Here is a 16442-nt window from a genome sequence, read left to right as displayed (position 1 = left end):
ACAATTTCAAGATATGTGGACTTAATTCCCATCCTGGCTAGGGAATTCTGGGAGTTAGAATTGATACATCCCCAAGTTGCCGCGGTTGAGAAATACTACATTAGAGATCCCACCTTACATGCTTGAGGTAAAGCTGCCCCTTGGTTCTACCTATGGCCATCTAGTCTCAATGCCCTCCATCTTATTAAAAAGTGTTAGCTGAAAATCATGATTGGTCAAAGGTACAATGGAAGCAGAGCTAAATGTCTGGCAACTGCCATAGCATATACAAAATTTCTGCTTGGAATGTGGAGAATTAAATGGTAAATGGTGTTGTGGTTGGCTTCAGGCCAGCTCCTGTGGTAGCTGATTTTGACGCAGAGAAGTGGGGGCCGTCTGTTCACAGAAGATCAGTCTGGCCACAGGACAAATCAGACAGTGAACCAGAAGCAGAGACAGGGAGAGACAGGGAGCAGGAAGGGCCTGGAGAGACAGAGAGGGGAATGGATTCAGTCAGCTCTCCAGCCAGAGGTTCATCTGAATCAGAAGGGGAAGATTTAATGAGTAATCCTATTCTGAATGCGCGGGTCCGGAGAATGCTGGGAAGACAAGGGCAGCTGCGCAAACGCAGAAACAGATTATAAGGCACAGGTGATAAGACTTAATGATGCTGCTGCAACCTTGAAAAGGGGAGGGTTGGAGTGATCTGTGTGGGAGATTATCGTTCAGCTTTGGAGGGAGACATTGATGCATCGTGGTATCATTTTGGCCTCGGGATCTCTGTGACATTCTGACATTCCAATTGTGAGTTATTACTGGTTGCTATAAGCCTGAAAGGCTCCTACACATACTGGAGTAATTAACTCTGACCGATTGTCTACTTAAACTCACATTGCTCTGAAACTTTGTGGTTTTGCAGTTTTCTGAACATAAAGAACAATCCTTGTGCAAAAATAAATAGAAAGGATATAATAGATTAAAAAGAAAATAGTTTCATATTGTAAGTGGAATTGCTGAATGCATGCAGGAAATATTTGTGGAGATTCTAGCTTATCTAGGTCAGCGGCCAGTTTTGTGAGAGGTTTTCCCGCAGACTGGAGGGGGGGATTATTATCTATGTTTATAACTTTGTTTTATGTATAGTTTTTCAAACAGTTAAAGATTGTACATATAATTCACACACTTTATTATGATACAGTTCCTCTACTGTCTGATTTAAGCAAGTTCTGTGGCATTTTGATGCCTGATTGTCACAGTTTGACCACATTGATCAGCAACTAATTTAGTTTAATCAAAGAGAAAGATGAATGGATAGGGCAGACTCCCATGTCTCACTACTATTATTACTTATACATATCTTCAATGGGTGCCAATTACGGATTGGGGTGTAAAATTTCCTGAAATGTTTAAGATGGGGGAGGAAGGCAGAATCTTGGAAAATGGAAAACTGGGAGGCAAAATTACTTTTCTTGCTGAAGTGGTGAATTTTATATTTGAGTATAGGTACATAGTGTATCGCTCAGCATCTAAAATTGCATTAATTTGCACTTACTCCTAATTAATTTTATAGTGGTTTGTTGACCTGAATTCTATATAACTAAATATTTAGGATTCACAGCACATTTATTTTACGAAGTTCAAAATATCTGCATGTTCTGTCTAAGCACAACATACATATGAACCATCATTTCTGTTGATTTTACCTTAAGCAATCATAATGTACAATCTGAATAAGGAGACACTGGATTAATTTTTATAAACATGAATATGGATATTCAAGTGCTTCTAAGAGATCTCAAAAATCCAAACTTTCCAGCTTTTTCATTTTCAGATGGTGAAAAGAAACTAAATTTCACTTACCTGAGCTTCCAAATTCAGCTTCAGATAAGTAAAAAGACTTTAATGCAATGAAATAATAACACATAGCCTGTTATACCGCCCTACCATCAATATTTGCTTACAATCAATACACACTATACATAATATTTCCCCTGAGCATGTTCCTAAAAAGGTAGGACTAAAATGGTTTCAACAGGCAACATATTCCTGAAGAAACAATTTGTCCCTCAGTACCAGAGTATCTTGGGAAGGGATAAAAGAATCTTATACTATAGGGCCAAGATAAGACTAAAAACCCAAGAAAATTTGGAAGCATTTGTAGTGGTAACCTGAGAATAGAATGGAGATGATCTTGTTGAAACCAATGCAGAGAGGGCCTGTTCAGATGAAGTTCCCTGTGGAAAGTGCACGAAGATCTGTGAATCTGGCAATGCCTTTTGAGCCATTTGGGAAGCAGAAAAAGATAAATCTGTGCCGTATGATACAGATGTCCCACATGGAGGGGGCGACAGAAAATCACCAGTATCAGAAGAAGTTAACTGTGATGAGTCACTGGAATACCCTTGGCTACCTTCCAGCCAGCTCTGGAGAACAGAACTGCCTGTACTCATCATGAACTCAGAACTCATATAGTTACTCTGTTCCTCTTTTACAGGCTGAAGACGAACCGGCTGCAAAGTTCTTTGAGTAGACTCCTCCTGGTTAAAATCTGTGAGACGGTTTCTATAAACACACTGAGATAAGGTTGTACTTTCTCCTGCAGTTACATTGGGAGTTTGAACGTGGAACTCAAACATGCTTGTTTGACCATCACCATTGTGAGAGAGTATAGCAGGTGCAGAATGTGGAACAAAGACTGGATGAAAATTCATCTGTATGGCATCTGCGCTCAACGGAGTTGATATGCCGGAAACTGGCAATAATGGATTCATTCCAGAATCCAATCTCAAATTTTGAATTTGTCTTGCCAAAAATGTCTGGCCTGTTTGATATTCAAAAGCAGAATTCTGAAGAGGGCCACCTTGTACACTTCTCGGTTCAGGAGCTTGCACCAGGTTTGGATCAGTTCCTTCAGCATTATAAGATAGTGTCTCATAATGTTCAGTTAATTGAGACGGGTAGTGCATGCCCACTAAATATAATGTTTCTTGGGTCAATGTGTTTGTAGCATCTTCTGAGGTTGCTTGTCCAGGTCTGTAATCATTCAAGGTTTGAGTTGAGTTCAATACAGTGTTAGCCTGAATATGTTCTCTTGTGAAGTTATGAGCAGTTGTGCTCATTGTTGCTAATGTCTCTGGTGTCCAAATTGTTGGACTACCACCAGGGAGAAGTAGATTTTGACTGGTCTTGAACAAGGGCTGGAAATGGCAAGATTGGGCTTCAAGGATAGAAGTACTTTTGCGCCGTTGAGAAAAGGACACCCCCGAAGGGCAGGTGGGTGGTGGTGAGAAAGAGCCTGGCTGTTCATGAACAGTAGAAAAAAATACTTGGGAATCTAGGAATGCTGGGGTTCCCCCATACCGATGCATCATGGACTGAGGCTGCATTGACATGAACAAGACAAGTAGTTCAGACATTACAGAAACATATCACCATTTCAGCTCAATAAATGGCTCTCTTTAGTAACCTTATAGAATGGCTACACTTAGGTCATATTTAACACACAAAATGTTTTGAGTGTTATGCAAATCCATTAAATACATCCATGGCAGACTGTTGTCTATAGGAATATTTGCTTTTGTTAGAAGCTGTTTTTCCAATCATCTTTTTATTAAGACAAATACATTTTGTTAGATTTGCATCAAGACCATCATTTCTCAATACATACATACATACATACATACATACATACATACATACATACATACATACATACATACATTGCAATACAGTACATACACCTCCTGAGAAATAGTTGTCTAAATGGGAAGATAATCTGCTTTTAAACTGCAACAAGCCTAGAGATTATTCATTGTATTCATATCTCTAAAACCTAGTTTTGGGGGTTACATTTGTCAAGTGTTGCATTTGATCATTTCAGAATGGGTATGTTATCTCTTATAAAATTATCAGCTAAACACATTCCAATATGATTGAAATGCTCAGTTTTTCTTTTTTATACTAATAGGGTCAATTGAGACCATGTATCAAAATTCCAATTGTTCTGGAAAAGCAGCAGCAAATTCTCCTATGACATAGAAAAATGTGGGGTGACAATTAGTCTTACATATCCTTTGGGAATGGAGGAAAATGTTTTCTTGTACTGTAGGAAAGTGATTCTAATTTCCTCTCCTTATCTAAAAAACAATAGTAATTTCAATCCCTTCTGTATGTTGCCAAGAAAATATATCCATGTAGCTGCAAGATATTGAATTTGAATCATGAGAGCTTTACTTTTACCTCCAGTTGCAAACCCAGACGTTAAACAAGAAATCTATTACTGTTCTTAACTAAAATTAAAAATGTCCAGTGTGTAAAAATACGGGGAGTAGGCCTGGAGCCCAATATGGCACAAAGACTTAAGAAAGAGGAAGCTTCTTCCCTTCCTGAAATCCATAAATATGAGTCTTAAGAATAATTTTCTTTAACCCACAGGATAGCAGTGAACAGATGAAGCTTAGAAATTGTTTCTCCCTTCTTTCCATTGCCTACATGAAGCTCTCTGCTTCTTCACTACTGTTTCTAGCCAAATGCATAAAAATTTAACCTTCTTCATAAATGACTTGAAATTAGGTGTGAGCAGTGAAATCATCAAGGTGACAGATAAAAGCACTGAAGGTATTATCTTGACCACACGTCTGTTCATTCTGAGGACTGAGTCAAAAGCTGGCCCTTAGAGACAGAGGCAGAGCTTTGCAATTTGACAGACTCAGTCCCATAGGCTGAAGGACGAGGTTAACCCATCCTGGGTGCTAGCTCCACCCACTGTGGAGAACATCTGCAAACAGCCAAGTTCAGACAGCACCAGAGATTCAACAGTTACAGGTTAAAGTTATTTGGATAATTAAACAAATGGCCCTGAAAGTTATGCACACGGTACTGTATTTTTCAGACTATAAGACGTACCAGTGTATAAGATGTACCAAGATTTCAAAGAACAAAAAAGTGTTTATCCTCCCCGGCCCCCAGGAGCACTCTGCAGGCCCCTCAAACCCTCTGGCGCACCCTGTTTTGGCTATAAACTGGCCAATTTTTACAAAAAGTGGATGCAGGAATCGGCTTCAGGAGGTCAAAAATGGCTGTATTCGGTGTATAAGACGCACCAATATTCCCACCCTCTTTTGGGGGGGGGGGGGGAGGTGCATTTTATACTCCAAAAAATACAGTAAGTAAATTACTATAGCAAATATATTTCAATGCAAGTAAGTTAAAAGTGAAGTATTATTTGATTTGAAAAGGCACCATACATCAAAGAATTAATAATATGGTACAATATTTTTTTACAGGTCCTATTTGTTATAGATATACTGTAGAGGTAATGTTTATTATTTTCCATTTTAATTGCGTCCCCAATTATTTAATTTAAAAAATCCAAGTATCTTGCTTGAAACTGAAAAAATTAAACTCTGATTTTAGGTTTTGATGATTAGAATGGTTTTGTAATTAAAGAATTGGCTTGAAATGTGAAATATGAAGCAAAAGGTGGATGTTATATTATGTTTGCAATGTACTGTACTGAAGAAAGCTGAAAGTTATTTCTCTCTCGCTTTCATTTTTCAGTTTTTTTCTTATTTTTCACATTTTTGTTTCTTCTACATTTTTATCATATAATGAAATTTAATAAAAATGTATCTTTAAAAAGCCATTTTAGGAAAAGGAGCACACACACATATAGTACACATGTATACACCACTAGACAAACCTGTGTAACAGTTAAGTCTGCGGACCCTGTGAATTAATTTTGCAATCTTATTGAAATATATGTATTTGTATTTCTATTGACATTTTCTTTTCTTTTTGATATTTGGCTGCAAATTATCTGGAGAGGTTTTTTTGCTACTTTCCGGATTACTATCATATAACAGAGAGAAACACCTAATTGACTGAGGTCAATTCTGAGAAAATGTTACGTTGTACTATCCTTGGCTAGTGCTTAATTAGAAGCTGCTAGGAAATCCAGGATTGCAGAGATGTTTTTAAAAAATTATGGAAAAATTAAACTATTTCATACTATCCCAAGAAAAGTTGGCCATGTGGTTGCCAGAAAACATGGCACAGAGGATCCTCATTATCTGCAGAAGTTATGCTGTACAAAGTCACCATAAATATAGAATTAGCACATCCTGAAAAGTGTGCATTGGGTGACTCACATTTTTCACTACTCTGTATGTCCATGAATCACCACTTGTGGTGGTGCCCAATTATTGATTTTGCAACTATAAATAAATTCTAACGAGTAAGTTGCAATTATGGAATCCACAAATAATGAAAATCAACTGTTGTGTTTAAAAGTTGACCACATGTTTATCTTTAGCTATTATCCAAACTGAGAAAACATCCATATGTTTTTGAAATAATATAATCATTTTTCAGATTGCTCCTATGAGTTTCCCCAAAGCTTTAATCAAATTAATTTCTAACTTCAGGAAGGAGAGGAATTAGCTTTCCTATAGCACAGACCCTAGTGCCTTTTTCATCCTAATCCAATAGAAGCCAGGATGTATTTAGTGGTAACTTATCTTAACGTGTCAGGAAAGTGACATACAGGGCTGACAAAGAGGGAAGGCAGGCTGGAGCGCCGTTGGTTGTGTGGAAAGGTGATATGCATGGGCAGGACACTCTCCAGGGCTTTGGAAAGCTTTTCGCCAAAAGTTTCCTGCGGGGTAGTCCGAAGACAGGAAGAATAAAGAGGTGCAGACAATGCTAATGGCAGGGTAGAAGGAGCACTGTCAGGGACCGGGGAGGGAAGGAAGGGGGAAAGAGTGGAAGCACAAACTGACATGCTACAGCCGTGTTGAAGCTAAAGAAAAACACCAAAGACAAAGAAATGAGCATAAATGACATGACTAATGCGCTGAAACTCAGGGACATAATCATGGCAAAAGACTGATACTGATTATAACAGACAGGGTTACGAAGAAACTTGACAGACATCACACACAAAATTAATACGTGCACCTTAGAGGCCTTCAGGTTTTCCTCTGACTATTAAATTACACTAAAACTAAATCTACTAAACAGTGGAAAATAAGCATCTGCTCCAAGTTCAGTTCTCCATTGTGTTAAAGAGATCCATTGGAGGTTTAAGTATAGAAAATGAGCTCTTAATGAAGAAGAGCTCTTTCTTCTAAGTGTTAACAATTAAATGTTACTATAACTGTCTCTAGTTATCTCCCCCACCCACCCAAAAATAGCACTTTTCTTCACTTCGGTTGATTCTTTTCTAACTGGAATGGCCTCCTGTATAGCGCCTTGCCAGGCATTATCTCTGCAACATTATTCAACTGGAGATTATATGACACCAAATAATGATTCACATTATAACCCGCACATGTTCAGATTTTAAAATTAAAACAAATTTCACAAATGAGCAATATGGTAAAAGAGTTCATTAGAAAATAAAGATTGTATACTCTGTTTACATTCCCAAGGTAGATAATAATTTACTTATTTTGTTCATTGAACCAACTTAGAATTTTAAAAAAAGTCATGTAGTAGCTCTTCCAGAAGCCAGTGTTTTTTCTACCTGCCAAATTTTTTTTTAGGCTTTTAAATTTATTTCTTCCCAAGTCATCTCTCCAGTGATATTCCCTCAAAAGTTTAACTTCCAAAACAGATGGAATTACATCCCCCCCCCCATGGAAATCTATTTTTCATTTGAAACTGGCCCGTTCAGAAGAACTATTAACATACTCTTAGTATGTTTTATGATTACTGAATCATAAATTAGTATTATTTATTATTACTAAACCTTGAAGCGAGGCATGTGAAGACTGTTTACTGGGTTATTGTTAACAATATTTTTGAATAGAATCAGAGGAACTAAAATTATGTATGTCAAACTTAAAACTGAAATGTTGCAATTGGATTAAAAGGGCACAAAGATTCATAAGTGCATTTGAAATGTATGGTGATGTTTCTCTTCCAGCAAAGGATTACCTTCTCTAACTACCTGCATCAATATGATATAAATGAATATATGATTATTCAAATGTTGCAATCTTTGGCTAGGGGTCAAATCTACAGCTAGTTATAATTTTTGTCAGTACAGAATCCACAAGTAGCATTTTTTCATTAAAAAGTATAAAACTATAGAATAGGAGGGGAGATCTTCTAGAAGACCCCCAAACCCTCTCTAAAAATCCAGCAGAGAAATATACAAATCATAGGGTAACACAAATGAACACATGAAGTGGGAAAGGTAACTGTGCCCATAAGCAATTAAAAGGGAGGTATAAATAAATGGAGACATGAGGTTCACTTAAAACTGACGTGGTTACATGCAGCATTCTATAGTGGTTAATACTTTTCTTACCTTGTTTAGCTGCAATTAAAAACTTGCAACACATTCACATAGCATATGTTTTATAAATGTCATCATTTAGTCAGAAACTCCATCCCATGATTTTTTATTCCGCCCACAATTCAACAATGCTTGAACATAACTACAGTGTCAAATATCTCTGTGTGTGCATTTATTGCCAGTAAGCAAATGCTTCACATTCAGTTCGCTATGCTTCCTTTCAGAACATTCCTATTTTAAAGCAGTATTAGAGAAAGGCACGCAACAGACTTACACACAGTTTTCTATATTACCTATCATCAAGGGGCGTACATAAGTGCACTGATGTGCCTAACGTCCCCTGTCCAATTACCTTTCCTTTTCTCATATATCCTATATACTCTCTCCCTCTCATCCACTCCTCTTCCTTTTTACTTACTATCCCTATATATACTACTTAATGTCTATTTCATTCCATATGTATTGTATATTGGACAAAGAATAAATAAATAAAATAAATAAACCTCAGACTGAAAACCTAAGGTCTAAACCCATCCAGGAATATAGAACAACATGTTAACGTTCTTGCCATTCTGTTAATTTTGAACTTACCACAGTAGAGGTCTGGTATCCTCCAGGCTGTTGTGACTGTGGCTGACCAACAGGAACTGAATATCCTGAGGCTGGAAGTGTTGGAAGAGACTGTTCATGCTGGGAAGTGAAGGAAGTTGTCTGTTGGCTACTCAAACATGATTCACTAAAAAGAGACGAACCCTGGCCACTGTCAACTGTGCCATCAGCTGTAAAACACAACAGAAATATGATTTTTAGATACTGGTTCATAATTTAATGGTAGTTCAAGCCTTGTAAGTGCAAAGAAAATATTTTTTTCCTCCCCCCCCCCCTTAATAGAAACTGACTTTGGATTAACAGGCTGGATGTTGACATTGAAATGCTTACACTATTAAGTCTTATCTAATTATAACATTTTAAATAATATACTGCTCAAAAAAATAAAGGGAACACTTAAACAACACAATATAACTCCAAGTAAATCAAGCTTCTGTGAAATCAAACTGTCCACTTAGGAAGCAACACTGTTTGACAATCAGTTTCATGTGCTGTTGTGCACATTCAACTTTGTACAGAACAAAGTATTCAATGAGAATATTTCATTCATTCAGATCCAGGATGTGTTCTTTGAGTGTTCCCTTTATTTTTTTCAGCAGTGTATAATTAAAATTACAAATATTGCCATCAGGTGCTGTGGTGGTGATTTGCAGGAAGACAGGATGGTACAGCAGCATGGTCTATGGAGGGGGTAGAGTTGCAAGTTTACTAGGAAATATTTTTACAATTTATTCCAATCAAATTTGAGAGCAAACCCAGACATTGTGCCTTTTGTATTTCAAGGACTTGACCTTAAAGAAATATGTTAAACCTTTTCTCTTCTCCACCCTCTCAGAGCCATTATATTAGTGGAACTCAATATATATACCGTATGTCTGTTTCTCTAAACTGGTTGTATGATGCCTGTTTTCTTTTCTATTCCTTTTTATTTTGTTTTTTCTTTTTGTTTCTTTTGGTAAACTTTAATCACACAGAGTTAACAGACAGAATCTCACAGATAACAGTAGTAACAATTTTGTTTATATTGTAAAAGTCTAGTTTTTAGATCAGAAGTTGTATCAGGCTATTTAGAGGAGATAATTGTAATTTGGAGGAAAATAACTGAGATATCAATGTGTAATTTCTCCTCTTGGTCTTCTTCTTGCTTATACAATTCTAGTGATTTACCTGCTATTTCCTCCAGCCTTTGTGTGTTGCTGAAGGATGCCAAGTAAACCAAAAAAGAAATCATAGCTTTTGTGTCTCTGACATAATTATAAAAGAACACACTGCTTTGACTGGTAAACCATCTTAAGAAAAAAGGAAGGAATTAATTTTTCCTATATGTGTCCATTCCCCAGCCAAATTATTAATGTTTGCCAATCCAATGTTATTTTAATGCTAATACATTCTTCAAGCAATCAAAACATTGCCAATATATAGATGGGTATCTTGAGTTGAAGTACACAGAGATGAAATAAAATTACCATGTGTAACTGGTAGAAGGAAATGCAAGAGTCTAGTTATTAATAGCAAAGACATGACTGTGCAATAGATCACAAATTGCTCATATGTTAGATTCAAGTTAAATTTTAGCAGCAGAAGAAAGCCAACCAGTTTCCATAATATGGTCTTGAACATATGCCCATCATTTTCAAGGAGAACACCGGGAATCACTTTGATGTCCTTTGCTGTCCTGACCCTCATAGATTAGGGACTAGAGAAACTGTAGAATGATTGTAAAGAAATTGTTAAGAATGAATGCGAAAATCAAAAAAGCACAGCGGATGTGGAAATTGCCAAGAAGTCAAAGCCAGAAAAAAAATCTGATTTGCAACAGTTCATTTAGTAACTATTTGAAGTGACAACAGCACTGGAAAAAAGTGACCTATGGCCATTTTTCATACACATGACAATTGCAGCATCCTCATGGTCATGTGATCATAATTTAAACGCTTGGCAACTAGCAAGTATTTTTGATGGTTGTAGTGTCCTGGAATTATGTGAAGATGACCTTTTGTGAACTTCTGATAAGCAAAGTCAATGGGAAAGCCAAATTCACTTAACAACTGTGGCAATGAAGGTTGTAAAATGGGGCAAAATTCACTTAACACTCAGCAACAGAAATCTCAGGATGAATTGTAGCCATAAATCGAGGATTACATGTAAATAACTAATTCCCACAACATTGTCAAATCAAGAGTGTATTGCTATTACTCTTCTCTTCATTACTATATTTGTTTCCTAGTATGATTTGATAGCTTATTAGTAACCTTGACTGTCATTAAGTGTTGTATCTTTTTATTCCTGATGAATGCATTTTATTCTCATGTACTGTATATTGAAAGCATATATACCAAAGACAAATTCCTTGTGAGTCCAATCACACTTAGCCAATAAAGAATTCAATTCAATTCAATTCAATTCAATGCAATGCAATGCTATTCTATTCTAAATTCCAGACAATAGTAGATCAGGTTGGCTCTCTGGATATATGGATCAAGGAAGCTGACTATTTCTTGAAGTGAGGTTAGAAAGTAATTTTGGGAAGATTAGAACAGGCAAACAGAGTCAGTCTAGAGATTAGCCCTTAACCTGGACTCAGCTGCAGTTCCGTCTTGGGAGATTTTTTTAGGATCTGATTCTAACCAAATATGTTAGGATGGCCGTGGCAGTCACAAATGCTTTAGATTCATTTACTCATATGCCACATGCTACGGCTTTCCCTTTACATACTAGTAAGACAGCGATATATTCTGTATTTGGTTGCATTGGAAAATAATTTAGTAGCTTCATCTTGTGAAGAATAGGACCAGTCTTGGAAGTTCTGGCCATTGTAGTGCACCTGCAGTTACGTGAACAAAATTAGGGCACTTGGCAACCAGTTTGCACTTACGATCAATTGCAGCATCTGTGGTCGTGTTATCGCCACTTGTGACCTTCTCTGCTGGCTTCCCAACAGGAAAGATCACAATTTGCCTGGGTAAGTCTTCTCCCAGCCTTTTTTTTATTGCTAACAATGTACCTGGACTATTTGGTAATGGAGGTAGTAGAGTGATTGTTCTCCCCAAGAGTGAAATAAGTGTCTTTTGAACCTTTTGTGTTTGTTTTTTAAAAGTTATCTTCTAAATAGAGGAAATTTAATCCTGCCCAGTCTGAGGACATCACCACAATTTGTGTGACTATTGGAGTTTAATAATAATATTAATGATAGTAAGGAGGTAGTGGCTTCTCCACTTTGGTTAGATTACAATAGAAGCAACTGATTCTGCCAATTGGTGGTTATCTATGCTAGATATGAAACCAGCAATGGTGATTTGGCTTCTGTTGCAATCATTTTGTCCCTTCAGGAACCAGTGTCTATTTCTGAACATCATAGCAAGGCAGAAACTGCACCCATAGTTACAAAAATTGACCATTAATGTCTAATGACAATTTAGGCTCCACTATCCAAGAGTGAGGGGGAAATGGAAGTTGGACAACACATACAGAAAGTACTTACATAATACAGAAACACTGGGTTGCTGGAACTGAACCTGTTGGTGCTGATCTGCCTCGGGCTCCTCAGGTTCAACTTGGGTAGAAACAGAAGTTGAAGTGGTGGGAGCAGCAGTGACATTTGTAGTAGGCACGGCCTGTTTTGTTCCTTGCTGGGCAGCCCCTGTTTGTGTTTTCTGTTCTGTCTGCTGTTTCTGATTGACTTCTTCTTGCTTTCTTTTCTCCTGTTCTTCTCTCACCAACTGGCGCTGCTCCCTCTTTCGCTTAATCAAAGATACCCTATCCTTTATGGCTTTAGCCATTGTTTTGTGATCCCCTTCACAGACATATCCAGATTCAACCTGAAAGAAAAACAGTTCATACTTTTAAGTATGATGCTTTTAAGACTTGAATGTTTCAATGCATTTTAATTAAATGTTGGTGTTGGTGTATATTCAACCAGCTATTGTTTCAAGTACTGATTTCTATTTGTAGATTTTGAAACGAAAGCCCCAAATGTGCTTTTTCCAAAAGGTAACTCACCCAAGAAACCTGTTCCGTTCTAACTGACTAGTGGAGAATGGAAAGATTTATATTACAGACATCTGCTCAATAGACTTCTTAGAGACGATTGTTATCTCTGAGTCAGTTAGTTACAACTCAAGAAAAGGGGAAACATTTTCAAAGAAAAACAAAACAAAACAGTCCAATTGCTTTTTGGAAAAAGCACCACTGGAACAACCATGGCCTGGATAATTAAGAATCTCCATAGAACTTGAAATGAAAGATTTATTTATATTTCTGTTGTTTAATACCTCCTGCTCTGTAAATCATTTTGAGATGGATTTACTTTGGATTTTTTTAAAATGTCAAGTATTTTATTTAAGGCAAACTTTAGAAATCACATCTAGAAACTTCTGTCATAGATTGAGGGTAGAAGTTTACTAACTGGAGAAAAAAATAAAAATATTTTGCTTAAAGTTCTGCTGGAATATGATAAGAAAAATTCTAAACTGCATTTAAAAAAAACCTAAGTATTCAAGTGATTTGATTGCTTTTAACTAAGCAAGATATCATAATATTATACCTGAATACATCTCAACCATGTCTGAAGCATTACATATGCACCAGAACTGGGCAATGTCCAAAATGGAGAAAATAAATTTTAAGAAATGTGGCTGGTCTTAGCGAACGTAACAGTTAGTATTTACTTCAAAGTTTTGCAAAATTGAATTGCTATTTGCCTATTTAAAATATTCTTGTATTAAATGGAGAGATGTATGGCTTCAGTTAAGAATTTTTGTACGTAATTCACTTATGAATTACAGCTTTCTGTATCACTTCTTTTTTCAACTATTGAGTTTTGTAGTTTTGTTACCAAAATACAAATGGACCAAACTGTGCCCAAAACTCAAAAATCTACATTTTTCTCACCATCTCTTGGGCTACATCCTCAGGAACATCTCTTTCCAAATCAAAAGAAAATTCTATTGCTTCATTATCTTTGTATTTTCCTTTTAGCTTTTTAATGTCTTCAATTCGTAACCAGAGCTTAATAGCAATTTTCTCTCCATCATCTTCTTCTGCTAATTCTACACGCACACCAGTTTCTTCCTGGAAGAATGCATGATTCAAAAGGTCCTTGATAGCGTATCTGACAATTATAGAAAGAAGAGAACAAATTACAATTTAGGGGATCCATGAGTGAGATGGAGATTTAGGGACACAGAAGCAGTGCTACTAAATACAAAGATTATTCGAACTTTACTATTTGAACCAAACTGATTTTCCTCCTAAATAAAACCTTAATTCTTATGCAAAGACAAATTGCATTCATGCCACTTTGCCCTCCAAAGAAAGGAAGCACATATTTTTTTAAAAAAATCTGAAGGAAAAACCATTATGATACAATACCATAGCCAATGGATGAGGCAACAGGTCTTTACTTAATTATTAAATGAAAAGCTGTCAATACATTTTAATGCTTCATCCATTCTTTAAACAAGAGAGGACAAATTGGAAAATTATGCCTTTTCTACAAAGAAAGTAATTAGTGCAACTTGAAAAAAGACTATGGGTGTATTGACCTTGATTGAAAGAAATGTTAATGTGTGCTTGCAAAATCAGTGCCACATTCACAGATTACACACTAAAGAAGCAGTCATTAGACTAGGACCTGTGGACAAATACAACATACTGCCCGTTTTTGTACAGCCAATGAGCTAAGAAAGAACAGGTAGACAGGTGGAGATCGCCAGATCAGAGTTTTAGCTGGGTTCCCAGGGCAAGGGACAGGGCTAAATACTGAATTCTTTGCTTGCAGCCTGGCACCATCCCAATGGCAGCTGCACTAAGCCTGCAGACACACAGAGGTGGGATTTCGCTCTGAAAAACTTTGCCAACATTTGTACTAGTGATGCATTACTGATTATCCGAAAGATTTTCAACCAAAACTGTCAACACAGCCCATTTCTACTGCTCAATGCTTGAAGAACATTTACCTTTCATCTTTATTTTGACGAATGCATCCCTCAATTATTTCCTTCACTTCAGGAATAGCTACTTTATCAAAGCTGGCTGGCTTGACTCCCTGAAACAAAGAAGACCAAAAAAAAAAATCATTATCATATATAAGTTATCTCTCTCTCTCTTATCTTATCCCAAAAATGATAGCTTGGTAGTTGTTTTAGGAAAACGAGCTGTTATCTATTATGCTGTACTCTATATTTATGCTCCTAACTTACCTTTGAATGAACTTTTTTTGCCTTTAAAGTTTCCAATGGAGACTTTCACAGGCAATTGTTTTTATGGGTCAGACAAAACCACGCCAGTATTGTTTTTATGTGTCTCACAAGCAAAGAGAGGACAGGTGGCCAGGCAGAAAATTGGCAGGCTCAAGCCTCAGTTGAACTCCCAATTGAGCTTTCATAGCAAGAACAGGGCATTTTGATCATGATCATCACCCTCCTATCCTTCATTAGGAGGCTGGTCCCATCTAGAGCAGCTCATGGTGTAGATTCCATTCAGAAGAAGTACTTTGGAACATCTGGATCGTTAAAGCAACCATGTCCAGGATCATGAAACCGTCACCTACAGCTACACATTCCTGAATATGGAGGTAGTTTCTTTAGTGAAATTGCTGACTAGAAATACATTACATTCCCAAATTTTCCAAAACAATTACTTACAAACTGAATCCAAAGCATTAGTTTAATTAAAGTTTAAAAGGCTATTGGCTATTGTTATCTTGTGACCATATATTTTATTCATTATAGAACATGAACACCAATAGCACATTTCTTGAATTAAATGTGCAAATGTAATTAAAATTAAAGCTATTCCCCAATTAAAATGTAGTAAATGAGTTTTGATTTATTGAATCTACATACTATATTACTAAAATATGGTGATTGCTCTCAAAAGATGCCCCTACACATATAATATCACACAAGAACCATTTTTTCATCCAGACAGTGAATCAAGAATTTCTTTTCTAACATGGTTTTTATTTATCTACATTTAACATGTTTAATCATGTATTAAAAAGTTTCTAACTGGTGAAAAACAGAGAAAGATGTGGCCCCAGCTATAGCATTCAAAACCACATACGTATATAGAATATGAAAATTTTATTTCCACAACTCAAAGATTCCCCAGCAACAGAAAAGAATATTTTAAACCCAGTCTTTCAAATTAAAAAAATGATTAGTATATAAACAGGGTTGCACAGCAAAGTTCAGATAATTTTCAGAAAATTATCTAGGTTACTATTGTTCAAGAATAACGTGTATTACAAAAGTGCATATAATATAATATCAGATGAAGTAAAAACCACTAGTCACCCAAGTATTGTGCTCACTGGACACATAAATAATGAAGTTAAGTTTTACAAATTTGGTTTATGCCATGCGATGAGCCACTGGAGAAGATTTCCTTGTTTGGAAAAATTGAGAGCAATTAAAAACAAAAAGAAAACCACAAGAGGAAGCAAGATGGCTAAGTACAATGTACTAATGTCATAAGCTTAGCTTACCAGAACTCAATAAACCATTATTGATAGATAGTCCTGGTAAAATCCATTGTATCATGAAGGTCA

General features: G+C 36.4%; 1 protein-coding gene across 11 annotated transcripts in view; it reads right to left on the bottom strand.

Annotated features, from left to right (window-relative positions):
- WNK1 (WNK lysine deficient protein kinase 1) overlaps positions 1-16442 on the bottom strand; it is a 121614-nt gene that overhangs the window by 52004 nt on the left and 53168 nt on the right. For 10 of the 11 annotated variants that reach the window (XM_070756450.1, XM_070756451.1, XM_070756452.1 and 7 more), the window contains exons 5-8: positions 14848-14936; positions 13781-14000; positions 12372-12708; positions 8873-9060 (exon numbers count right to left, since the gene is read on the bottom strand). In XM_070756450.1, the coding sequence (XP_070612551.1) occupies positions 8873-9060; positions 12372-12708; positions 13781-14000; positions 14848-14936 (834 nt within the window). Of the gene's footprint in view, positions 1-2147; positions 3360-6523; positions 6779-8872; positions 9061-12371; positions 12709-13780; positions 14001-14847; positions 14937-16442 lie in introns of all 11 variants that reach the window. The other variant, XM_070756460.1, reaches the window with a different exon arrangement.

Source organism: Erythrolamprus reginae, chromosome 6 (assembly GCF_031021105.1).
Source record: "Erythrolamprus reginae isolate rEryReg1 chromosome 6, rEryReg1.hap1, whole genome shotgun sequence".
Lineage (NCBI taxonomy): Eukaryota > Metazoa > Chordata > Lepidosauria > Squamata > Dipsadidae > Erythrolamprus > Erythrolamprus reginae.
Note: the sequence above shows the minus strand (reverse complement) of the source record. Positions and strands in the feature narration are given on the sequence as shown.